At 35.8% G+C, this 26,328-nt stretch overlaps 2 protein-coding genes across 2 annotated transcripts; one reads left to right on the top strand and one right to left on the bottom strand.

Annotated features, from left to right (window-relative positions):
* Positions 1–601: 601 nt before the first annotated feature.
* lwr (ubiquitin conjugating enzyme lesswright) lies at positions 602–8,183 on the bottom strand. The gene is made up of 6 exons (XM_071587621.1): positions 8,050–8,183; positions 7,802–7,876; positions 6,786–6,869; positions 4,172–4,289; positions 3,475–3,619; positions 602–1,354 (listed from the first exon to the last, which is right to left on the bottom strand). The coding sequence occupies exons 2-6, from the start codon at positions 7,865–7,867 to the stop codon at positions 1,285–1,287; spliced, it is 483 nt and encodes a 160-aa protein (XP_071443722.1). The 5' UTR covers positions 7,868–7,876; positions 8,050–8,183; the 3' UTR covers positions 602–1,284.
* Positions 8,184–8,249: 66 nt separating this feature from the next.
* LOC139690262 (RNA-binding protein with serine-rich domain 1-B-like) lies at positions 8,250–25,748 on the top strand. The gene is made up of 9 exons (XM_071587609.1): positions 8,250–8,289; positions 8,447–8,471; positions 8,612–8,734; positions 9,364–9,513; positions 11,751–11,945; positions 13,867–14,189; positions 14,505–14,685; positions 18,396–18,509; positions 25,393–25,748. Coding segments are annotated over exons 2-9 (1,122 nt in total). The 5' UTR covers positions 8,250–8,289; positions 8,447–8,469; the 3' UTR covers positions 25,427–25,748.
* The last annotated feature ends 580 nt before the right edge of the window (positions 25,749–26,328 follow it).

The raw sequence follows: 26,328 nt of genomic DNA, 5'->3' as shown, positions 1-26,328 counted from the left end.
GTTCCCTTACCAATGTCTTAGTTTCCAGTTCTCACGTTTTATTTTTTCCCTGAAGTGTGGCCAAATCCTTCATTAAAATGGATATAACTTTGTCTTAAGACTCAAATCTCCTACTCATGTTTGGCGAACTTTTCTTTTTCCGAGCATGAAGTGTACATCCAATAACTCTTCTGAGATTTCATAACTTTCGACTTTGTATGAATCCATGAAAAACACTTATCACATCTTATGCCCTTTTATACACCTTTTAGACAGAGTTGGCTCTTATTCATGGAATGTTATTTAGAGCGGGTTCTCCAAGAAGAGTTGTCAAAGACACCATTCTTTCTGTTTGTCCAGTTTGTATAAAATAATGTGAGCCATCTAGTGCCAGTTTAAATGATGCCTAATATTGTTTGAATGTGAAGGAATTTGATGTTTAAAATGCATGGAATGAGGTCAAAAATGTAACAATTCTGCCATTTTTCTATGCAGAGCAAGTGTAATATTAAATAAAGACAGTATGAATTGGAGATGTTGGCAATAAAATAAGCTGCAGTAAAATAGGGCAAGGTTTTACTATTATCACTACAAGGATAGAATACAGAAAATATAACTTCAATTTATGAAAGGAACTAATTTTTATTATTTCACTTACAATATAGTATCATTAAAAATTACGAAACGCAATGAACACCATAAATGTCTTTGTAAGCACTGTACTTCCAAATCCTGTCACTATAATGAAGGAGCTATTTCAGCACTTCACAACATAATTCACCAGTCCTTGAAATGAGTCTTACCACATTGCAGCACACAGAAAAATTTTTCTACTGAAAAAATTGTTTAACAAAAGGTATATCTAGGAGGGGCTTCTTTTACAATAGTAAATCCTTCTTGTACTCATTCCTCAAAGACATTTTAATATTAGCGACAGTAATCACTGCATCCAACTGCCAAGATCTAAAGACATCTGGTTGCATAGAGATATAACTATTTAATTTCTGGAACAATTTCATTTGATCCAAAATAATCACAAATCCCTATAACCAAAACTCAAGAGACTTCCACAAAACCTGTTAGGGCAAGAAAGAATCCACAGATAAATGACTATCACCCTTAGCCATTCCACTGAAGAGATCTTGTCATAGTCTGTTCCTTGCAGAGTTAAAAAAGAGATCCAATTTCAGTTGCACATAAATTAAAAGAATCCTTTTTAGATGTGTGGATGACTTCATGAATGAATGAATGCATGATGAATCCAACGGTCACTTCATTGGTTCAGCCCTGGAATGCAATCTGCCTTCACTGGTCAGTTGGTGCCATAGCTCTTGCCTGGGCTCTCACCCTCTTTTCATATTCCAACCTGTTTTGACTGAAAAATCAATAAAAATTATTTTAAGCAAACAGTTTCCCTCGAATGGAACTAACAGGACTTGGCTGTTATCGAGTACACATAGAAAAGTTTGCAGAACAAAAGTTGTTTGTAACTAAAATACTTGAATTCATTGATGTTAGGAATTGTTCCATGATAATTATATTTCCACTGTAACTTGATAGGAGACCAGAGGAATGAATTGTTGGCAAGATAGCCAGCCAGTTCCATTATCAAGCCATGCCCAATGGTGAATTTCAGCTGATTATTCCCTGGTAGACACAGTGACAATCTAGATAGGGGTGAATTTACAACATTATTCTTCCTTAGCTTAATTGAACATCAGGAAAATTGGTTCACTGAGTGTACCGTGCCCTGATTTGGCAATTTTGGAATCTATCACTAATCACATTAACTAGGCTGGTATTGTGCCAACCCATTGTGATAAGAGTATCATGGGTTTCCTTCCTACCTTTGACACATCACATTTATCAGGTAATTACAACTTAAATACACTGTTTTACAAATGAAGCACCCTATTGCTGGCCACTGTCACATGATCACATGCAATTGTTTAAGTGCATGATGAACATTTTCAAAATGTTTGAAGGATGATCACCATCATCATATGCTGTGGTGGTGGGGTAATGTTCTTGTCTGCCAACCTAAAGGTCGCAGGCTAGATTTCCACCTAGGTAGGTTTTCCTCCATCTAGGGCTGGGGTGTTTGTAATTGTCTTCCATGTTAGGAGGTTGGGAAGAAGAAGGGACAATAAAGCCTCAATCTTGCCCCAAAAAAAGACTAAATAAATGAGAATTTGATGAAATATAAACCACCATACTTTCTTAGAATTTTCGACTGTCAGTAACAATAATCACAGTTTCCAAAAACAAAGTCAACATTTACTTCACATATTTTACTAAAGGCAGTTAAAACAAAAATAAAAGGCACCATGCAATGAATAATGGCATTGAGTAAAACGAAGGGAAAGGAAAGTAACAGCCAACATGTGCCTAATGGTTGCCTAAGGTAGTGTGGGCCATGTTTTACCACAGTATGCCCATAGAAAAAGGTCGCATTCCAAATTTGGCAATAGACAATCATGTTTAGGATCACGATAACATTGCAGCTCAGTTACCATAGTTACTTCTACTGGGTTCCCGAAAAATAAATAAATATATATAAACACAGTAATCAACTTGAAGGTCGGTTTGGTAGGTGATGGTAGAGTTCACCCAGTACTAAAGCCCGACGGCATATGAAATTCACACATCAGGGTAGGGGGGCCAGTTCCTTTCCCTGTGCCGGTTATGGTTTCCCAGGAAGTCTTGGTACCCGAAAAATCACATAGCTTGGGAGGAGCTGCAGGTGCCCAGAGTGCCTAGCCTGGGAATCAAACCCGGGACCCTCCGGTCAGTAGTCCAACGCTCTACCCACTGGACTACCGCGACCCACACACACACATATATAAATAAATATATATATGTGTGGGTTTCCGTGAATAGGAACAAATTTAAGGACGAACACAGAGAAGGTGCGATCAGGCAAATCACGAACATAAAAATATTTCCTTGACCGGGATTTGAACACCGGATCTTTCCACTTGCTGGGTGGATGCTGTAACCGCTTTTGAGCTATTGAGGAAACTTAATTTTACCCTGAGATTTGTGGGTCTTAAAGCCGCCAAGCGCTCTTTGGCCAAGAGATGGCGTCAGGGAGCTATTTCACCCACCAAGGAGAAATACACGACACACAAGAGGAAAGACAGTAGGTAAGCAATCATACAATATATAATAAATAGGAAATATATAAACATATATATATATATATATGTGTATGTATGTGTGTGTGTATATATATGCATATACATATATACGTATATATAGCAGTATACACACACACACATATATTGCATTAGAACTGGTTTAAGAAACTATACCCTCTAAGTTTCAGGATCATCGAGTAATTACTAACATAAACAATGGTGGGAACTGTAATGGACAGAAATATTACTGCAGCTTCAAAAGATTTGTATTGAGAAAGTAATACATTTAATTATTTAAATGTGAAGTGGTGAACATTTCCAGATATTTCTTCAAGCAATTATAATTAAGTCTCACCAGTAGATTGTGTATGCTTCAGCCTGGGCTGGATCTTTAATGTTTGGCTCATTGAGAAGATCTTGAATGCCAAGCAGTATCTGCTTTATGGTAATAGCAGGTCTCCAGTCTTTTTCTTCATCCAGCAGTGAAAGACACACTGTTCCTAGTTTCATTAAAGGATACAATACAAGCAGGATATCAGACAACGATGAAGGAAAGTCAAAAGCTGGTAATTTAATAATCAAGATAAATTATTACATTGCAGTCACCATACAAATCATAAAATATAAAAGAATAAATAAAATTAACCAAAGTCATTTCCTGTAGCTTCTAGGTAACAGCACATGAAATCTAAGACTATAAATTACATCATTCCACATATATAAATGAAACAACTCTCGTTTGTCCAAATAATGTCTTGTTCTACGTCATATCATTAACAAAAACCATTGAACTTGTACTTGTATCCATAGGCATTGAGCCTAAGATCATCCCCTGAGTCCATGCTAGTCAACATTACCCTCAGATTCAACAATCAGGGTTAGATTTAAAATATTCAATAGTTTTTTAGTATAGGTACATTGCAAAGTGATAGTCTGTAGTTCTCTTGTTAGGTAAAGGAGTACTCCCCCATTAAAAATTCGAATCAATTGGTTAAATATCCATGCTAACAGTTTGATGGTTGAGCTAATTGAACTGATCTATAAAAACTCACCAGAGGGATAGACATTTGGATGAAAAAGAGGTGGCTCAAATTTACATTTGGGGGGAGTTGAAGGATAATCATCTTTAAAAATCATTCGCAGCTTGTATAGGCCTCCTTCCCAAGGTGTCTGAAAAAAATGAATGATACATTTATAAACATCAAGCCAAATATGATTTATTCATCATTGAAAAATGGTGATCTCTGCCATCATTCATCACCAAAAGAAACATCTGATGTAATCAAATTCAAAATTCTCTGAATGCGAAATTATACTGCCACTAATTGTGCCTTTCTATCACTCAATACTTTTCCATCTCTCAATTGCCATCATCTTACTATGATATTCCGAAATGCATCCCTGAATGTCAATTCTTTCTCTCTACCCACATTGCTTTCTCCCAATATTCTTTTCATCCCTCACACCTTGCACATACCATTTGTAATGCAACTAATGTGACTTGGTTTACACTGAATTTTCAATAGAATGTAATAAAGTAAATACAAAATAGCCATATCCAAATTGGGGCAAAGGTTATTTGGTGTAATGATTCACATTACGGCCAATTACAGCAGTTAAGCATTAAACTGTGATATCATCATACAGCATGATAATCATAAATCATGATTCTCATGCAGCATAAATTATGATTATGCTGAATTCCCAAGGTATTTCTTCCACTGAATTAACAAGATGTAAGCAGAAAAATAAATACTTGGTTATTCCACATATATTTTTTATTAAACACGACCCGGGTTTCGACTTACTAAGTCATCATCAGGCCTGAAGCAAGCACCAAAGTTCCAAACACCACAATAATCTTGCTTGCCAATAACCACACTCGTTTTTGATTTTTGTAAATGATTTGAATCACAAAGTGAAAAGGAAGATTAGGATATTTGCGGACAACAAAGTCATTTACTGGGAAATTTAAGGGGAGGATGATCAATTAACACTAGCAAGGGAACGAAAAATGTCACAGAATTGCAAAAGGACTTAGGTTGGGAATCATTAGAACAAACACAATTTAATACTAGGTTGAACTTATAAATTCAGAGCAGCTCATTTCAGCATGGAGACCATGTCAATTATTCGCAATCTAACATACATAGGTTGTTTAGATCATCAATATAAAATTCAAGAAATAAGACAGCAGAAGTAGCAGACTCAAGGAATCCCTTCTTCCCACAGACTATATGGGATAGTAATTGTAGGATCAGAAATAGAATGCAACAGGCCACCCAAAGCATCTAGGGAATAATTAGTTCTATTAATAAGCATGCATATTTTACGATAAGTTTGTGTGTTTTGTCAGCAAATCCTTTCCTGCATGACTGCATAGACTGACATGCAATTAACATGGTGCATGCTACAACAGTCCCTGCCCTGTTTTGCTGTATTTTGACTCTCCCCATTCCATCCCTTGTCCCTCTCCATTGGGGTGATTCCTCACACAGTCCACTGCCAACAGCATCACATTCTACCTCTAACATTGGATGTGGGGACAGTGGTCGTGGTTCATTTTCATTTCCTCCGTTTTTGCAAACAAAACTTTGTAGAGAACTTTTATAGTGGATGAAGCTAACACGTTTGGAATTAGGTTTTCCAATTGCTAGTATATGGATTTGCACATTTATTGGGTTTATTAATGAATGTTTTATCCCCTTTCTTCACATTTTAATCACCTTCCTCCCCCTTAAATCTTACCAATCCCATTTGGTGCTTGCAACCCCTGCCATACACCTTTTTGGTGGATCACGAGGTTGTGTTTGCCTTGATGTAAATTTTAACTTGGTCAATCAGAACCTATGATCCTTCGATTATGGTTTATATTTGAGCAGTTTAATGCTACATTTTGGAAAATGCCATTTATGGCAGTAAATACTCATGTCGTTCTTTTTCTTATTTGTAAATACTTATGCCAAGGTCAGATTTAGTGGGATGAGGTTGACTTTTTTCAATGGCCAGGAATTTTCATCATGTGGGGTGCACTGAGTAACTTTCTTTCATTCAGTTTGGCACGAGCACATTAGTATGCAAATAAAAAAATCAAATTTCATTGCTACTTCTAGTTTAAAACAAAATTTTTCACATTTGAGCAAATTGATAAGCAAGAAAAAATAAAAGCTGGTATATATTAGGATAATTTTAAACATAAATGACATATTGCAATAAAACCTCAACCAACTACTAGATTATACTTCAAGTTCATTGGATTGTGACACCTATTCATCCAAACCCTAGATATATCCATACAAAGGGGTAGTAATAGTAGGAGGAGGCAATAATATATTTAGGCGAGGCGAACAACAGCCGAGGTCATTTGCACCAATAGGGAAGGATGGGAATAGAGGAAGAATGGAGAGAAACTCGGTGTTGACAATAGCCTACTCTTACCGAAAGGCGACAAGGGGTGCAAAACTTAAATGTCCCCTTGGACGAATGTTGTGCTTACAAGAGCTCTCCACAAAGCACCTAAGTAGGGATTGGGATACCATGGAAAAAAATCTGTTCCAAGGATTCAAAACCGGGCCCTCCGGATGGGAAGCCAGGACATCAGCCATCACACCATTCCAAACCCCTCCATACAAAGGATTAACTATTAAACATGCAGCTATGACTTACGGATTTTTTCCCTGGAATGGCACATTCCCATGTCATAAGATGAAGGTTACCATCAGGTCCCTTTGTTGGTCGCGCCACAAATCCCTAAAATAAAAATTACATGTAAAATATATACTCGTCTTCAGAATGCACTTTTTATAGAAATGACTAATCCAATTCCTCAAATAAACATTTTGATGCTTACTTTAATTAACGAAAGATTACAAGTATCATATCTCTAGCACCTTATCCAGACCTTGACATTTGTAAATGAAATGGGTGGGGTATCACTGATAATGGTAGTAGAAAGGAAAAATATCCTTTCCAATACAATTCATCAATTCACACTTTGTCCAAAAAAAGGATGCTTATCATAACAGCTATGTTAAGATCAGTCCAGACATTTTACCAATTGTGAAAGGATTTCATATTTTGAAACAAGTCTAACTTATTTTCAGTGTTAAGATGACTTTAATTCTCTAACTGCTTATGTTCTATGAATAATTTCTCGTGTAGGCAATGATTTCGTTATTAAGCGAATTGGTTGTCTCCTTACAATAAGATTTCCTAATTTATAAGCGATAGAATCTTTAACTAACAATAAAAAAGGCAACGGATAACCATTAATAATTATCTAAAAATTAATTGGGGCTGTACAACGCAGTTAAGCACAACCGTATTTAGCAATATCGCTCTACCATATTCCTTTTGCAGATTGACCTTGGCGGGAAAAACCAGTAAGTAACAAGTTTAGTATTGACGCCAATTCATATTGCCTGCGAAGTGGTCGCATGACAACACACTGCAACAAGTCGATCCGACAAAGTAACAAGCTAATTAAGACATCAGTATGAACAAATATAATAATTAATAAACAGACAACAATTAACAGTTATCGTCACTAATGTAGTTAAGTCTCTTCGGATGGGTTTCTGGTAGCAATCTGTGCATTGTTACTTGCATTCGCTTTACTCGTTCCACTAGCAATGATACATTTAATGCTAATCAAATCACCAATTAACCCAACATTCACTTACGAATGGATGATCTTTCCTCCAAGCTTTTCTCTCCTCGGCAAGTCTTGCGACGGCGATACCGGACATGACCGAAACCTAATTAAATATTTGTCAACAAATTGATTACTTTCTCACATCACCAGTTGAAAGAGTACTTATAAGTTATAATTTCACTTCACGTATACGATTGAAAAAAATGACAACAGACTGTTATTCGTCGTACGCAAAGAAATAAAATTTTCATTTTACAACGTCAGGAATACACCTACCTAAACGGTGTTATAAATGAAAATAAGGCAGCAAAGAAACTGAAAAAAGTGACGTCCGATGCCGATGGATAAAAACACCTTCAACAAATTCTCAGACAATCCCACAAAACTATTGGCATAAGAAGGAATTATGGGTAACACCTTCATCTGTCATATTAGTACGGATTTTTTTCAATTCCGTGAGAAGGAGGGCGCCTAGCTGAGCATTAAGACTAAGTTGATCAAGAGATATACCAACCGGTAACTTTAATCTCTATTAACTCCTACATGTACAAATTAATGCTGTAAATAATTATCAAATAAAATTAGTTTTAGTTGTGCTTGCTTGGTTAATGCGAGTTATATTCTTTTATATTATTTTCTATTCACTAAAAAGTGTAAACTTCCGTTTCGAAAGGCTGGACTCTTAGCGAAAGAGAAATGTGAGTACAATTTAGAGAATGCTTTGCAGTTTGTTCAATACATCCTTATCATATGAATTGCATGCCCAATATTGTTGTGGAACTACCTAGAATACTGAAGCTAAACTAGGCGAGATGAATATAACACATCACAATTTTAGGGCACGTCCAAAAGCTACCAGCGATTCGGACTCGGACAGCTCCGATAAAGAAAACAAGAAAGACCGAGGTCGTGAGAAAAAGAAAAGAAGTGTTTCATCGAGCAGTGGCAGTAGCAGTCGAAGGTGAGGTGACTTACTTCATTTGTAGATGAAAACAGTTAATGTCCAAGGTTTAGCATCTGCTCAGTTTTTAATACATAAAGCCTAGTTATCCGCCATTCCCCTTAGAGAGAATGCACATTAACTAAAATTACATAGTTGAAGGCTGGCGCTCTTACATTTCGTGCAAGTGGTGTCTTTTCTGGCATGGCTAAGATTTAGACTAGAACATTTGTTTCAACTATTGCTCTTTATTTCATTTTGAAACTGGATGGTCAAAGTTATGTGAGCAATGGAAGAGACTGTTTACTGGGTGATGGTTCGTACTGGCGGTTTTTTACATTGTGGGGCAGGCCTAGCGATAGAATTATTAATACCAGCATGGCTCGACTTGTGTTTACTAAATAACTCTGATTATGGGCGTAACTTTATGAATTCGATTCATATGAAAATTACGAGCTATACTTTTGATGTGTACACAATATTTTATTAGATAATACCAGGGTTTCGACATTCAGTGTCTATTACAGGGGCCGATGGTGATATTGAGCGTTGAAACTCTAGTCGGGTCAAAATATACTGCATATGAGTCAAAAAGTAATGGTTTTTAATTCTGATTAAATATTTATTCAAATGAAAATATTGTCTTTCAGCTCCTCAGATAGTAGCTCCCGTTCATCAAGTGGGTCGTCTTCGTCTTCTTCCTCAGCTTCTTCATCTCGCTCTTCATCATCATCATCATCCTCTGGATCTTCATCAACCTCTTCTCCTCGACATGCTCGAACAAGGAATTCAAAGAAGAGGCAAGATCTCTTTTTTTAATGGTGTTTCTAGTATCTCGGCTAAATCGAATATTAGTATCACTTATAAGTCAATTTCTGCCATTAAAAAACGAAAATGTTTAATATAATATTGCACATGATGAATTCTGTGAAATCTAGATGGGTGAGTGTTTGTGAACACAATTCAGATGTAGACATTAATGTTGAATCCCACCGACCCTTTGAGGCGAGGCTCTTTTTATAATATTTTTGCATGGTTTTATTATAATTTCAAGTTTTGTTTACTTTTATTGCTTCATTGAAATGATTTTAATAATTATATATTAGCATTTATGCTAATAATTGGTCAATCATCTAACTAAACTCTTTAAGTCTTAGGAAATTATCTCCCAGTGAGTCAACTTAAACTGCATGAAATGTTTTTTAATCGTCAAAAATAACATCATAGCTAGTATGGGAATATATGACGATTTGACTGCAGTAGCATACTATGCTACTGCAGTTAAATCGTCATGTAAACTTCTACAAAATGCTTGAAAGTTAATATAATCATGCTGGAATTTTTATATTAGAAATATTCCACGTTTTTACGCTTACATTTGTACCTCTCTTCGGAAGCAGCCGTTGAGGTTAAAAGTAATTATGTCTGTCTGCATCAATCCATGTCATGTTCTGGTGGAATTCCATCTAACTCTTGAGCCAAATCTGTTGGTTATTTTCCTAATTATCGACATAGTTCTATATAAGGAAGGGTACAGTCATCCTCAAAGTATTTTAATTGAAAAAAAAAGCAGAAGGAACTTACTCTATTGCCACAGCTCGTAGCTGTAATATTTAAATAATGCAGTAATTTCAGTGAATTGGAGTTTGCCTTATGAGTTCCCAGTTTGTAGTTAGAAATGCTATTTTACGTCTTCAATTGCTATATGCAAGTCACGGGTTATACATGTTTTATTCTGAAGAATACGTTTTAACTCAATGGGATCTTAAAGGAATCTGCTATTCCATTATTTTGTTGTATTATTTGGGTTGGTCTTTGGAAATATTTTTGACTTATAATAGTGGAACTAATTTTTTGCAGCATTTGAAATTACTTATTGTGTGTAGAAAACATGGTTTTATTAGTATACCACAATGAATTATTTTTCCAGTGATTATGATAAATGTTTTAATTATCCTCCTTGCCTAAATTTAACAATTGGCAGAAAACATCTATTTTATGATTACGTTTGGCTCCGATTTAAAACTAATGGAAGGACTTTGCTACCACTCTGATTCCCTTGTCAACGGCTTTCTAAGCTATCACGACGAGCCGTTGAAAGGGCACTCATGGTTACATCTATCATATGAAACCCAGTTTCTAATGCAGTTGATGATCATTCTATTTGCTTAGAAATAGTTATTCAAAAATGTAGCGACAGTCTGTCATGTCACTCCAAAATATTTAGGCAGAATGGCCACTCAAATTTCTATATTCATATTCCTCACTTTTTCATCAACAAGCATGCCAGGTTTTGAGCGAATGTTCAAAATGATCAAGTATTTTTTTGACTCATTGCTCATCATTGCTGAACATGCCACTGATATCACTGAAGTAAGTCCTGCTAATTTTGGTTTTTGACTGGGTATGTATGCATGATCGCCTATGCCAAACAGAAACTGTCTACACTAAAAGGATCATAATCCTCATTTGAAATATCTGCTTTGCATGTCATATTCCGGAAATTTTTAAAAAACTGACCCTTTCCCTGATGTTTAATGAACTTTTTAAGGAATTGAGAAATTACCAGTTTTTTTCCCTTGACTAGGTAGCAAACCTGTGGCTTTGGCAATCAAAAAACTCCATATTAAACCATGTTAAAACATTACTAATATCATTAGATTTTCACAGAAATGAAATAATCATGTCAATTATAATGGTAGTAGATGGAATCTGATCATAAATGACGTTAATAATGCTGAACATAAATGAAAGAATATATTTCACACTGATGGAATTTAAAAAAATTGAATTTTTTGCCATTTTCTACCTGAATTAAGTATTTTTCATTGACAAAATATGGGCATTTTATTTTAAATAAATTCTTGCTCTTCATTGGGACCATCTGTTAAATTTTACGAGAATTTGCTGCTACATTTCATGACTTTTGTATGACTGGCAAAAGTGAATTATGAAGCATACTTGCTTGTGTAAGTAACTTGCGTACCTAGATTTTACTTTGGGTTCCTAGGATTATTATTAATTACTTTATAATTAGGGGAGCCAGTGGAAGTCGAAGTCGTTCACGAAGTGCAGAAGGCAGGAAAGGTGGGAGTGGGACCGCCGTGGCAGTGGCTGCACCAGCTTCAGGTGGAACAGGAGGCACAACAACAAGAGTGAAGGAGGAGAGAGTCGATGAGAAACGTAAAAGAACTTCAGAGAAGACCGCTAAAACCCAGAAGACAAGGAGCTCGTAAGACTTGATTTCCCATAATCATGTAGCAATTTTGAATCAAGGAAGAATGGCCAGAGATAGTTGTTTCACCTAGGCTTCCCCTTAGACACCTTGAGCTTTCCTACTAAAGCAGAATAATGGCACTCATGTTGTGTGGCTCTATAAAATGTTTGCACCCATTATCATCATTGTCGAACGGTTATGCGGAAGAAGGGTCTATAAGACTCAATCTCGCCCAATCAAGTCGATAAATAAATTATTATTGGCAATGGAATGTTGAAGACTGTCATGGAGGGGAGAGTGTTTACCAAAAAAGGAAGGGCTAGGAATAGGATATGAATGCTGAATGAAATGAAGGAAGTATTTAAGTATTTGGAATTGAAGAAGGGCTTATTGTAATCTTGGATGTAAGGTTGTGCTTTTTTAAGAGAGGCAAAGGAATTGTCGCTGCACTGTTTCGTAGATTGTATCCATCCAAATTCTTAATTAGTAGATTACCAATTATAATAATCATCATCGTAATTGTTTCTAATATAATCTCTACGGATGTCTTTAAGAATAAGTACATTTGCTCTGTTGTTTTTTACCAGCTGTCTGGCAATCATGAAGAATTAAACACTTGTCTTGCCTTTAACTACATTTATATTGTAGAGCTTGCATTTATGTTTCTGCTCTAGTGTTACTATCAGATAAAAGTGTTCTGCCAATATCTTAAACCCTACATTTTGTGGGCTGTTGTCTTCCATTTTCTCCCTCTCATAATTTATTTTGCTTTCCTCCACTGTTTTCATGATTAAAATACTTAATGCGTACGTATAAGCAGAATCACTCCACTAAATTGCCTAAGAGGTAAATTCTGATGTTGAAAAGAACCCAAAAGGCAACATTTGAACAAATGAAATGGAGTTAAGGGGAAATATTAATATATACTAAGAACGACACTTTAATTCACATTAACTTTAAGATAATTAGCAAATTAATGGGAGTATTTCAATTGTGTATGATTTTTGGTCGGTCACTGGGTAGGGAGGAAGTTCATTTTTCTCAGAAAATATGAAGGTCATTCCAAAAGTAAGGTCTTGATTTTTTTAATAGAAATAAAAGTTTATTTTATGTAATTTAGACATTTTACATTTCTAACATATCTCTATTTTTTGACATTTTTATATCAATCAATGAATTTTGTATGGACTGAGTTTTTTTGCACTTCCATGTGATGCCAGCTTGCTGCCATGCCTTTGAGGAAGCATTGGATCAGCAATCACACCTATACATCATCCTTAAAGTGCCTTCTCTCCAAATCTTTGAATACTCAATAAACACTGACAAATATTGTGAGACACTTAATCAACTAAGATGGGTGATTCAGAACTAGAGAAGAGGATGCTGAGCATGGGCAGAAGCCTTTTCCCAAGACAATGTTCCTCCCCATTTCACCCATCAAACTATCACTCTGCTATTATTTTGGATGTGACATCATCACCTACCCACCATGCATATAGTCCTGGCTTGGCACCCAATGGATACCACTTTTTTACTAAGTTGGAAGAGAATTTGGCTGGAAGGCACTTCAGCGATGATGAAGAGGTGTGTTTGCTATGATCCAACGCTTCCTCAATGGCATGGAGGTAAGCTGGTATGACATGGAAATACAAAAACTACCCCAGCACGTACAAAAATTTATTGATTGAAATAAAAATTATGTAAAAAATTAGGGACACATTAGAAATTTAAAATGTGTAAGTTACAGAAAATAAACTTATCTTTCTATTTCTTAAAAAATTGGGATCTTATTTTTGGGATGACCCTCGTAATAGCATTAGTTTTTATGCATAGGGGCTTTCCTTCCAGGTTTTAAAGCATAATTTATTATTGCATTCCTCGCAGAAGGAGCAAACTATGGTTTTTCATCACAGCACTGCTTGCCTCTTTGTTCAAGGCGCTCTGCATCACCTCGAAGTGGTCGTCGCAACCAAGGTGAAAGGCCTTCAAGAGGAGGTGCTAGTTCGCAAAGAGGAGAAGGAAGGGAACACCGTAGGACAGAGCGTTCCCCAACACCAAGGCCGTGCAAGATCCATGTAGGCAGACTGACCCGCAATGTGACTAAAGATCATGTTGCAGAGATTTTCTCTGCATATGGTCAAGTTCGCACAGTAGAGTTTCCTCCCGATCGCCTGCATCCGCACACAGGGAGAGGGTTTGCATATGTTGAGTTTGCCACTCCGGATGAGGCTGAAGAAGCTATGCGCCATATGGATGGAGGTACATATGTGTACAAGTAACAGATTTAATTGCTTTGCTCTTGGTGTAAAGATAAATTGAATGGCCAAAAAAATATTTTATCTCAGTCAAAAGGATACAACATTGGAGAATAATTACAAAATCTCTTTTATTGAAACATTACAGAAGTTATCCATTCAAAAATAGTATTTAATATTAGGATTCAGAAGTTATCAATAATGGTTAAAAACTTTGCATCCCTTACACCATTGGCTTAAGGCTAGTCATCCTTATTACCTGCAATGCCCGAGTGACTGGATTTCCTTGTAGCATTTCTTACATTTTGCATTCTTGCAGGTCAAATTGATGGTCAAGAAATAACTGCAGCTCCAGTTCTTCAGCTCAAACCTCGTCCAGCACCCCCAAGAAGAATCAGTCCTCCACCATCATTTGCACCAATGAGAAGAGGCCCTCCTCACCAGGGAGGTGGCCGTGGATGGGGCTCTGGTGGAATGCGTGGCCCACCCTCACCTCCCAGGTGGGTCCCTTTGTTGCCCAGCCTCATTGCCCAATTCATGTTATCCACATACTTTTTCTTGCATATGTTATTTAAGGATTGGAGACTAAAATATGTGTATGTATGTCTTTGTAGGTCTACAATTGATTATCCATAATAACTCAATTCTTCCTAAATATTTCTTGACTGGTTCAGGCAAACATTTGAGTTCAATGAAAGTGATAGGAAATGAAAGCGGTTGTATAAAATTTTAATGAAAGGCTGATGAGATGAAGTATTCCAGTTAGAAGGCCAACTAGAGAGAAGTGTAGCAACATTCGTAACAATTGAGTTACAGTTTCAATCTCAATGAAAGTAGTATCACCTATTACAGTAATGAAATTTACCTGATCAAAAATGGATATCCCCAGGATCTCTGCACTGGATCTCATACTTCCACAACAATGTGAAAAATAATAACTGCTTTTCCATCTGAATGGCATACTCTATTATGAAAGTGCATGTCAAATATATTAAGTTCAGTAATATTTACTTGACTGAAAACTGTCTTAGGAAATTAATATTCTATTAGTTTAATGAGCTAATTAGTTCAGTATGAATATGCAATGGAATAGTTTCTTTTAACCATCTATAAAATTTTCATGTTTCATTTCCAGCTTCTTCTGACAAATTTTCACTCTTGACCATCCATATTTTTATTAAAATATTTTTTTACTGTCATATAATTTCCAGCATTTTATGAACTTAAGAAAAACAGCTGAACAATAATCATTTTATGAACAATTTTAGTTTTCAGTAAAACAATGGACCATGCTGCCAAGAAACCCTTAAGATAAAAAGCTTACAGGTGACAATTTTGACTTATTTATTTAAAAAACCTGTGAAAACAAGACAATAAATAGGTCCAATGAGTGAGGTATTTGGGATACTACAAATTACATAAGACGATGAATATAGTTTATAGTAGTATAGAAGCAGATACCTTTATAGTTTGTTGCTGTCCAGTAAGACAGGAATCAAACCTATGTAGAACACTGAGAAAAATTTGTGTTTTCATTTATTGCTAAAGCAACGTGCGATTTACATCACTAAAAACATCACTGATGTTTCAGAGGTTTAGGATAGTGATCATTCCTTCTTCATTTACTAACCTTATGTCCTATGGCCCAGATTAAGACTGGCTATCTGTTATGTACCTTTTTAAATCCTACTATGGATTACAGAATTTATGAAATTGAAATTATTCAGTAGTCTGATAGTAAAAATACTGTCTTACATGCAGTTATATCCTAATATGAATCATAGAAATCATGAGGCTGAAGTTCTGTAGTATGATAATAAAAAAATTTAAAGATATTTTGAGAGGGAGCATAAAATTGAAATTAGCCAATAGTGAGATAGATGATAGGGAAGGATTTTTGATCTTTTTCGTTTGGTGTTGCAAAATTCCAATTTTAAGGGAACATAAGTTTCCAGGAAGATGAAAAAACAGGATTCATGAGAGAGAAGTGATATATTTCAAGTATTACTGTATAAAATTTCCTTATGAATGAGGGCTGACCAGAGAGTAACTTACGTTTTGGCATGGCAGTCGGTAAGGCTAGAGCCACCATCTTGTGTGTCTAAACATCCCTAAACTTAGTACACATCCTGCTGTGGTAGTGTACAAACTGCAGTTCTTCTACTTTGCTCACTTCGATCCATGAAAATGTGCACTGTTATAGAAAATCCTGCTAGTTATGAAGTGCGATCTGTAATTTGGTTTTTACTGGCAAAACACTTCAAGCAAATTGAAATTCATTGGCAACTTAGTGAATTGTACGAAGCTGGAATAATGACTGAAGGCAGATTGAGGCAGTGGTGCGTTCAGTTAAAAAATGGCTTCACCATTGTTCACTATGAGGACCGCAGTGGTCGGTGTAGCCTTGTGACAGATGAACTGATGGTAAAAATAAACGAAAAAATTTGTGAAATTGACAAATGATGATTAAGGATCTCTCTCTAAAAGTGGCTTGTAACCCATCGCATTGGCAGTGATGCATGCTGGTGTAAACCAGTGGTTAAAATGCAAGGTGACAGGTTTCTTCAGGGATAGAATTGAAAAGCTTGTATATCGTTATGAGAAATACCTCAATTTGAATGGCGGCTTTGTAGAAAAATACTTTAAGAATGTGGCTTTCTAATATATCTTTCTGATAAACTTTGTCTTATCCCCGGGTTCATTTGTTATTTCAAAACGCAAGGTACTTTCTGGACAGCCCTTGTAATTAAGTAGATCATAACAGGATCTGTCAAGTTGTAGTATAATGATGAAGGTGCTTATTTTGCAGGACCAGTTTAATATGGAAAAAGTGAGATAACTATTTTCAAAAGCTAGTAGGGTACTAATAGATGCTAGTTATGGGAATTAAAAATTGAACAAGGTTGAAGATAAGGAAAAGTGATTCTTTGATTCATCAAGGGACATAGTCATAGCAAGAATATTGTTATGATGTTTTACCAGACCCAAATGATGGCAGATAGTTAGACTTGAGTTGCTGTTACATAATAGATTTATATAGGACAACAGGGATTTGAAGAGAAAAATTAAATCAAACTTGGTTATAATGAAGCAAACGATTTTTGTTGTTGAATTATTATAATTTGATGTGCGGGAATGTAACAGTGCTGATCAATCTGGAAGACCAATTAAGAAAGTTGAAATATTGTAGACAATGGAAAGGCAAGACTTCTAAATATTAGAAACTGTTCAAAACTGAACCGATAGTCAAATGCAAATGCTTTTCACATTTTTGAAGAAGCAATACCAGGTTTATTGACATAGACCCAAATTCTGGTCGCTTTGTGATGATATCTGTTGTAGTTAATGAAGCTATTCCATGTAATGAATTAACATTGAGCAAACTGCTATTGTGTACACATCACTGGGCAACCATTAAAAGACATAAATTAGATGCCATTGTCTCCAAAAGACTGCATTAATAATGTGCATGTGTTAGGCACTTATAGATTTGTCAGCTATGTTATAGTTTACATGTGTAGAAGATTATATAGTTATGATGTTCATAATTTGACAACAAAGATAAAGTTCATTAATATGATCATAATTTAGTTCCATTTCTTCCAGCTTTTATTCTCTAATATAAAGAACATCAAATTTGAGTAACTGCTGTGTGTTAGGTGAACAGTTCCCCAAAAAGTGGCATTTTATTTCTGCCCAAGTTCTCTTCACATTTAGACAGTGTACTTTTGAAGGGCAATTGTTAAACTATCATTTTTAATTGGGAATGCCAGAGAAAATCTTTTGTTTGAATAGAATTTAGTTAAAGAAGCTATGCTATGTTATGCTTTGATTAGGTGAAGATGTTACAATATGTAAGGTTTATATGCTAGCATTAGAATTATTTTTCTTTAGGGAGAGATAACCATGGAATATCACCTACTTATGGTTGTAACAATTTTTTTACCTTATGTCAATCTTACATCAACATGTGATGTAATGTATAAGGAATTAACTGCACTTTTGTAAGCTTCTCTGGGGTCAGAAATTTCATCGATTGTGGGCAATACCAATTTTAATGCCGAACTCTTATATGAGATAACCATGTTAAATGTTGACATTTTCGGATACCATTTCAAAATTGGCTTCAGGCAACTTAAAAGTTGAAGAATAGCCTCTATGATAATTAATGATATATTTATCCTCTTATTGATAACCATATATTTTCAAGGTATCGACGGCGTTCTCCACCGATGGTTGGTCTCCCTCCCAGAAGCCGAAGATCTCCTCCTCCTAGAGTAAGACGACCAAGATCTAGATCACGTTCTCCGGCCAGAAGGCGAAGGTAAAGATTGTTGTCATTTCTATTGTACATAAAATGTTCCTTATTGATTTGCATGAGGTTCATTAATTTTCAAGAGAAGTATTATAACCTTAAAGGCTATTTATTGCTAATCATTAAAATTGGCTAAGATGATTGTTTATATTTCATCTATTTTTGTTTGATTAAAGTTCTAGTCATTGTCAGATTTATGAACTATTTGTACATAATGGTACTAATGAGGCATACTTAAAGATTCATAAGAAAGTGAATTAAGTATTTCATGTTCAGTATGACGCATCTGAAGACAGGATTTTAAAGATGATGGATGAAACAAATAATATTAATTAGTAAATTTTATTCTCTCCTGGTGGTTCTTGTTAGGAAAAATGCTAAAATAACTTACCGCTGCTGTCGTCATATTTTCATGTTCCTTTGGCATGTTAGGTTTTTCAATAGTACTCAGTTCATGACCATTTTCCATGTTGGGTCAAAAGATTTTCCAATGAGTACAGTCAAGTTATGATTAGTTATGCCTAGCTTATGATGTGTCACCTTGTTTTGCATTAGAATTTTCCGTTGCTATGTTAGTTTTATGATTGGCTAATTGCATAATGCTATTCTTTGAAATTCAAATGAAACTTAGAAACAAAAGGTACCAATGTGATGTACATATGCCTTATTGTGACTATGCTTACCTATTATTTCCTTTGTAATTCCAGAAGATATTATTATAGAGCTTCATTATCATTTGCTTCATATAGAATCTGTTGTGGTTGGAATGGATAATGAATACCAGCAATTCATTATTCTGCAAACAGCCAGTGTATGGAATGCACAATTGGGGAGAGTATAAGCTAGATGTGAATAGCTATAAGGCTTGAGTCAATGCTCTGCATATGATTACTTATAAATAGGCAGAACAATAGATCAGTGGGATTACAAATGCAATGCCATGATTACTGCTAAGGTAGTAAACAATATGCTGAGTAAAATTCTTATAAGCTCATAAAATATTCAAAATATGAATGAACCATCTGAAAACTTTCTGACCTTAACTTGGAGATGGCAGCACTCCTCAACAAAAGTTTGGGGAATGTTTAGTGTAATGTATTGAAAGGTACCACCAATATTTTAGTCTTTTTGGACACTCAGTTGTTTGACAATCGTTTGGATGAGTTGCGAGGGTTTTTGTGAAAATGGAAAAAATTGAGTATCAAGCTGTCATTAAATATTTATTTTCAAAAGGCAATATGCCTCCACAAATCAAATATGAGTTGAACACTGTTTATGGAGAATCTGCAGCATCATTTACAGTCATGAAATTTTGGGGAGCTGAATTTAAACGTGGCTGTGCGCCACGTTATATGAGCATTTGGGATGGAAAAAACTGCTACAATCATGGATACCATCAAAAAAGTTTACTAAATTGTACAGAATGGCCATGGAATTAAGGTTGGAGAGATAGTAGAGACTATGGGCATATCAAAAAGATTTGTCTGATTGACTGAAGGATTGGGCATGTCTAAGCTATCTGCATGTTGGGTACCACGTTGCTCTTTTTGGGCCAAAAGTGTATTGAATGGTCATTTCCAAGGCCCTGCTGCGGCAGTTTAAGTGAAGTGAATTAGATTTTTTCAATTGAAACTTGTATTCACTGCTACACTCCTGAGATGAAAGAGCAATCAAAAGAGTGGATTGCTCTTAGGGTGAATCTGGTCCTAAATAAGAACACTTGCATCGGTTAGGAAGGTGATGATGACAGTTTTTTGGTAGAGTCACAGAATTTTTTCATTGATTACCATCAAAAAGGAAAAACAATGACAGGAGGGTATTATGCATTACTTGACTAGATGAAGGTAGAAATTACAAAAAAAACTACTGCATTTGAAGAAGAAGAAAGTGCTTTCCCATTAGGACAATGCATCTGCTCACACTTTGTGGGTCACCATGGCTAAAATTCATGATATGCAGTTTGAATTGGCTGACCACCTGCCGTATTCACTAGATCTGGCCCTCTGTGTGTCTTTCTTTTTTCTAAACCTTTAAGTTTTACTTGGAGGACAGGTTATTTTTGGACGGGGAGGTTATCACGTTCTTAAATGTCTATTTTGCAGAGAGAGACATCAGTTGCTATATGGAAGGGTTGAAAAAGTTAGTAAAAGGATATCGACTGAAAAGGAGACTGTTGTGAGGAAAAAAATGTTGTTTATTTGTGAGGTCGGAAAATTTTCAGGCTATGTACATAAGTGGGACTCCAGCTCCAACCAATGGAAAGAAAGTCATGAGATATTGGGAAATACAAGAATTATTTTTGAATTGAGCATCAAAATTCGAATTATAGAACTGCAAAAACATGTATTTTTCAGTCTTACAATTCTAATTTTGTTCTACAGTATGAAAACAAGTGTTTTTCTCGGTTAATATATGACAGTAGATGAAACATTGATTAGCCATTACGCACCAGAATCAAAACAACAATCCACTCAGTGGATAGAAACCATTTCTTCAGCCCCTAAGTCTGTGTAGATATGCCATTGGCAGAAAAGGTCATGGTGTCAGTTTTTTGGGGATGGAAGAAATTCTCCATATCTCCTATTCTGCTGAGAAACGAAACAATTCTCATACTATACCAAGCTGTTATGAAAATTTGTTTTAGCTAAAGCTCCCTTAACATGCGTCAAGTTTCAACAATTACTGCAATGGTAAATGAAATTAAAAGAACTCTATAAAATGATAGTGATAATGAAAATTATGGCGGAATAACTATGGCATTATACAAGGTGCGGCGGTTATCTCTGGACAAATTTCAATTTGAATTTCCTGCCATATCGTAGTTCCACTGGAGTTTGCAATTGGCGTTCTTGAAATCTATAGGCATCTAGTAAACAGCCATAACCTCAAAATGGCTGAGATGTTACGTACAAGTGCGGAGTACAATGGAAGAGCCGCTATTATCGAAAGTGTTCGCGCTGGACATTTGCCCAGTGAAATAGTTTGCTTCTGCGGATACTCGAGATCAACTGTTTACAATATTGTGACTAAGTATAATGCTTCAGAGAAGTCTGGGGAAGGTTTCGCTACCCCAGCGAGGAAATCTCATTTGAGGAAATGCTCAGGTGCTGATTTATGAGGAATTTTGAAAATTTTGAAGAATGTCGTGAAACCGTGGATGGTAACTGTGGCCTCAGGGAGACAATATGTCTTTCAACAGGATGGTGCACCAGCTCATACTAGTCATTTAGTCCAAAACTGGCTCCCAGACAACACATTGATGCATTCTGGTCAAAGGAGTTCTGGCCCCTGAATAGCCCGAACTCGAGCCCCATCGACTATTATGTTTGCAGCATAGTCGAAAGAGTTACCAAGAAGACGAGGCACCCTTAAGTTATAAAGAGTGCGTGTGATCGATTGAGGAGAAGATTGGAAGAGGTCATTGCAGCTGAAGAGGGTTACATTGAGTAATGTTACTCTTGACAGATACCACTACTTGTATTTAAAAGGATTTTCATTTGAATTTTTTTAAATACATTTGCTTTTAAACAAAAGTTTCATTTAAACATAACAGTTTCAGATTTAACTATGTGGATTCCTTCATGATGAGGGTGAAAAAGAAACTTTACACTTCCGCAATAAAGATTTAATATTGTGCGACTATGGTTTTAATGCTGCACATCATCAAAACCATGGTTGTGAAATATTAAATCTTTATTGTGGAAATGTTAAGTTTCTATTTTACCCTCATCAAAAAGATTCATTTGTCTGGATTTAACTGCCATACCCTGGGTATATGTGTAAACATAAGCACAGTAATCAATGCAAAGGTACCCCAAAAATCACAAACCTTGCTTGTGGAGCAGCGGGTGCCCAGAGAGGCTTGCCCGGAACTTGAACCCGGGTCCTCCGGTCAGTAGTCCAACACTCCGCCTGCAACCCCCATTTCGCTGAACTACAGCGACCCCCATATATGTGTATAAGTACAAAAATTGGATCAATGTAAGAAAAAGTAAATAAAACTTTAATAATGATGAGGTACAAGAAAAGAGAATAATGCAGAAAAATAAGAATAATTCAATTTTTATTGACATCCTTAGCCATTGAGAAAAGAGGGACACCAGAATTTTTGGGAAATTAGTCAGTGTCGATCATTGTGACTTAGGGACTACAAGGGATATTACAACAAGCTGCCCCTAAACCTTCAGTTATGGGGTTGGTCAGTCATTGATGGAACACAGGATGTCATTGTGGATAATCATCTTATTTCAGAAAAATTTGATGGCATGGCATGGTATGTTGGCTAGCAAACTAAGTAAAAATTGAAATCAAACAATATTCCACTTTACAAATAATATTGTTTTTGTAATATTTTAAGTAAGACATAGAAGCATACAATTTATTTATTCTAAGTTCATGTGACCAGTTTGAGCTAAGGCATGCAGGTATTCCCAATTGTGATTTTCATTCTGATGGACTTAAGATTTCCTGGCTATACTGATATTTATTTAAACTGGCTATTCTTTTTTCAGTACCCATCAACTCCTTTTTCTGGACTTCCTTAGCACTCTTCCTAAATGTAATTCTGCCAAAATTGTTTTGGTATCTGTGTGACCTTTTCAAAATATAACCAACACATACAACTTATGAAGTGTTTGCTAAGCATGTTTTCACTGATTATTCACCCCTCACAAACTTTTCTTGTCTGTGGGATGTTACCTCATAATAGTTCCGTTTTTCTATTGGAGATCATTAGTTCTGCTCTTCACCTTCCTCTTGCTAGGTGGCCTATTACGTTGCATTATGTGAAGGAATCAATTCTTAAATTTATTTACCAAGAGTTTCTCAAATCAATCATTTGCTTGAAAGCAGATCCCAAATGCATTTACATTTGAGTTTTAATTAGCGATAGTGTGGATTATTATGTTTCTTACATTCCTTCATTTTGAAATGTCCTTTACATCAGTTAATGAAGAAGAAAGAAACACTTTGGCTGTAGTACCTGTGGAATTTCTCTTTACAACCTTATCCTATTATGGATAGAACTCCTTTGTTTTCCTTTCTCTCCATTGTATTTTAACCTCCACACCCAAGTCTCAAAAGCCTCCAAATCAATTCCTGTACCCTAGCCTGACTTACTGATTTTCTGAGCCATACAAAGCTTCAGATACATATGTTTTTTCGCCAGTCTTTTGGTTAAATCTTTACTCAAGGTGGTCAAGATCAAATCCCTCCTCTTTGATGGCTTCTTTTCCTCTCACAGTTCTTCTTTCAATGAACACTTAGCCTACCTTCTACAGCACTTCCTGAATATATGAAATGTTCTTCAATCTGGCTACTACAGCTTTTGTCGCCCCAACTTTAATGTTTATCTTAGCCTTTCAATTTCTTGAGAACCTTACATTGTCTTCTAATGATTGCTTTTCATCCCATTGCTAACACACTGGTTGTGTAACTTTCTAAGTATTGGTAGAAATCCTCCAGCTTACTAAAGCTTTATCTGCAAATCTTAACCAATTTGATAAGTCCTCCACCTACATACTCGTACTTTCACTCCTGCCTCCTGCCCTTTATGTCTTTATTGCCATTTCCTCCTCATTAAAAACCATAAATACAGTAATCAACCCAAATATCAATTTAGTTGGTGATGGCAGTGTTCGTCCAATATGGCCTGATGGCATGTACAATTCACACATCAGGGTGGAGGTGCAGTTCCTTTTCCTGTGCCAGCTATGGTTTCCCAAAATTGTCTGGTACCTGAAAAATTTCAAAGCCTGGGCGGAGCCGAGGGTGCCCAGGGATCTAACTCAGGTCCTCCGGTCATTAGTCCAACCTTCTACCCCTGGATCACTGCATTCCCACTTCCTCAACATATATATTGAAAAACTTGTGTACACAATACGCAGGCCCCCCTTACCCCTAATACTAACCCAAGCCTCCAAGCACTTCTCTGCACTTTGCAATATAGTAACATTTACAGGTTCTCGGTAAGTTACCCATTTCTCCTGTCCATTTTTGCAATACAATAATTAGTTTTACTCAATTTTCCCTGCCAAACACTTCCTCAAAATCCATTAAGCTTTCCTTTCTACAAGTAACCTCATTTCATGGCAACATCCACATTTTAAAACCAATGAGAAGCAAGTCATACAAGACCTAATTGCAAGTAACTACGAAGTAATAACGAGACAGTAGGGGACTGGTAACTTCCTGCCAATGAACAATAACCTAAGATTAGCAGTTAATGAAATCATGCCAATGTAGTAATTTTAGTTTTCTTCTCTTATATATCTATAGAATAAATACCTTAATAATGCACCATCATTAACTACATGTGTACAATTTTTAAAAATTGGATGCATGCATAGGAACAGTGTCCAACCTGCAGTTGACATATTCTTTAAGTCTTGTAGCTTATACTATATATGTTCTACATAGAAAAAATGGAATGTAAGTGCAGGGAATATGTTGACCAAAAACTACTACAGTAATATTATTGATATCGATAGAGTTGAGCTCTTACGGCTAATATTATTGAATAAATGAAAAAACTCCAATAGCCATAAACAGTTAACCTTTCTAAACAAAGCACAAATGAGATTAGTTGGCTAATGCCACAAGTCAAAGATGAGGTGAAAGGTAAAAAGGCAAGCGATAAGAAAGGTGAATACAAAATCACCTTTCCTTTGCCCCATCTTTGGCTTGTGGCATTAGCCAACTAATCTTATTTGTACTATGTTTAGAAGGTTAACCGTTTACGGCTATTGGAGTTTTTCATTTATTCAATACTACAGTAGTATTCAGACGGAATTATCTGGGACAGAACCTATTTAAATTTATGTATGCAGGGTGGTAAAGTTAAAGCATGTTATGTGTGATACTCTATTAATTGGTGATTCATTTTTCAATTTAGGTACAGTCGATCTTCATCCAGCAGTTCCCGTTGATGTTTCAACATTCCTGACTCTCAGTGCAATGTTGAATCACCGTATCCTGGCAGAGGGTGTTTGTGCATCTCATCATTTGGAAAAAATGTTGCATTCCTTCTGTCACCACTTGACTATGACTTTGATTCATTGTATTACTGTTTTGTTCTGAACGATGCCATGCAGAAGATGAATAGTGCATGGAACTTCGTTCTCCATAGGGTCAAGAATTTTGGTCAAATATTTTAATGTGCAACTTTTCTGTGAGATAATGTACTTTGACTCATTTAAATAAATAAGGGAGGAAAACTAAAGCATTTTTCCCTGCCTGCTAATTGAAGTGTCATTGTGATATTATTGATGATATAATATTTGATATTTTATTCAATTTTGAAATGAGGTCATATACATTCTATTTTAATTTAAAAAAATCAGATGAATTCAATCCTTGAATTTATTAATGGATTCAAATGTATCCAAATGAAATAGTGCTCTTAAGGAAGGAGCCCATTTGGGTGAATCGAATCAAGTTGGAAGGTTTTTATTGGAATAGTTCTGTAAACCCTTTCGCATTTACCATTCTTAAGTGAACCATGCAATTTGGCAAACTAATGCCCTCTCTCTTAGGGAAGCAATTTTTTGTAGATTTGTAGTTACTATTTTGAGCCATATGTTCATTGTAAGATACGTACCAGGCTTACACTAGATTGCTTATATTAGCCTAGAAGATTCTTGTTATATTAACTAGCCCAGAAGATTCACGTTATGTTAATTAGCCTAGAATATTCACGCTATATCATCAATGTAATTCATTGTTCGCGTGTATAACTTCCAAAGTTTGTCTCTCTCGTGGTACAGAAGAGACAAATGAATATATCCGACAATATGTGATAACGTTCCTGACAACTTAAATGAATAATTTT

This window comes from Hetaerina americana, unplaced genomic scaffold (genome assembly GCF_022747635.1).
Source record: "Hetaerina americana unplaced genomic scaffold, ioHetAmer1.1.p SCAF_1, whole genome shotgun sequence".
Classification (NCBI taxonomy): domain Eukaryota; kingdom Metazoa; phylum Arthropoda; class Insecta; order Odonata; family Calopterygidae; genus Hetaerina; species Hetaerina americana.
The sequence above is the reverse complement of the archived record's forward strand: the minus strand, read 5'-3'. Positions and strand labels throughout refer to the sequence as shown.

Coding starts and splice junctions, on each gene's coding strand:
- lwr (XM_071587621.1), bottom strand. CDS start 7,867: ATGTCCGGTATCGCCGTCGCAAGACTTGCCGAGGAGAGAAAAGCTTGG. Junction 4,290..6,785: donor CCATTCCAGGGAAAAAATCC/GTAAGTCATAGC, acceptor CATTTTTTTCAG/ACACCTTGGGAAGGAGGCCT. Junction 1,355..3,474: donor GAAGCATACACAATCTACTG/GTGAGACTTAAT, acceptor TTGATTTTTCAG/TCAAAACAGGTTGGAATATG.
- LOC139690262 (XM_071587609.1), top strand. Junction 11,946..13,866: donor ACCCAGAAGACAAGGAGCTC/GTAAGACTTGAT, acceptor TCTTTGTTCAAG/GCGCTCTGCATCACCTCGAA. Junction 14,686..18,395: donor GGCCCACCCTCACCTCCCAG/GTGGGTCCCTTT, acceptor TATATTTTCAAG/GTATCGACGGCGTTCTCCAC.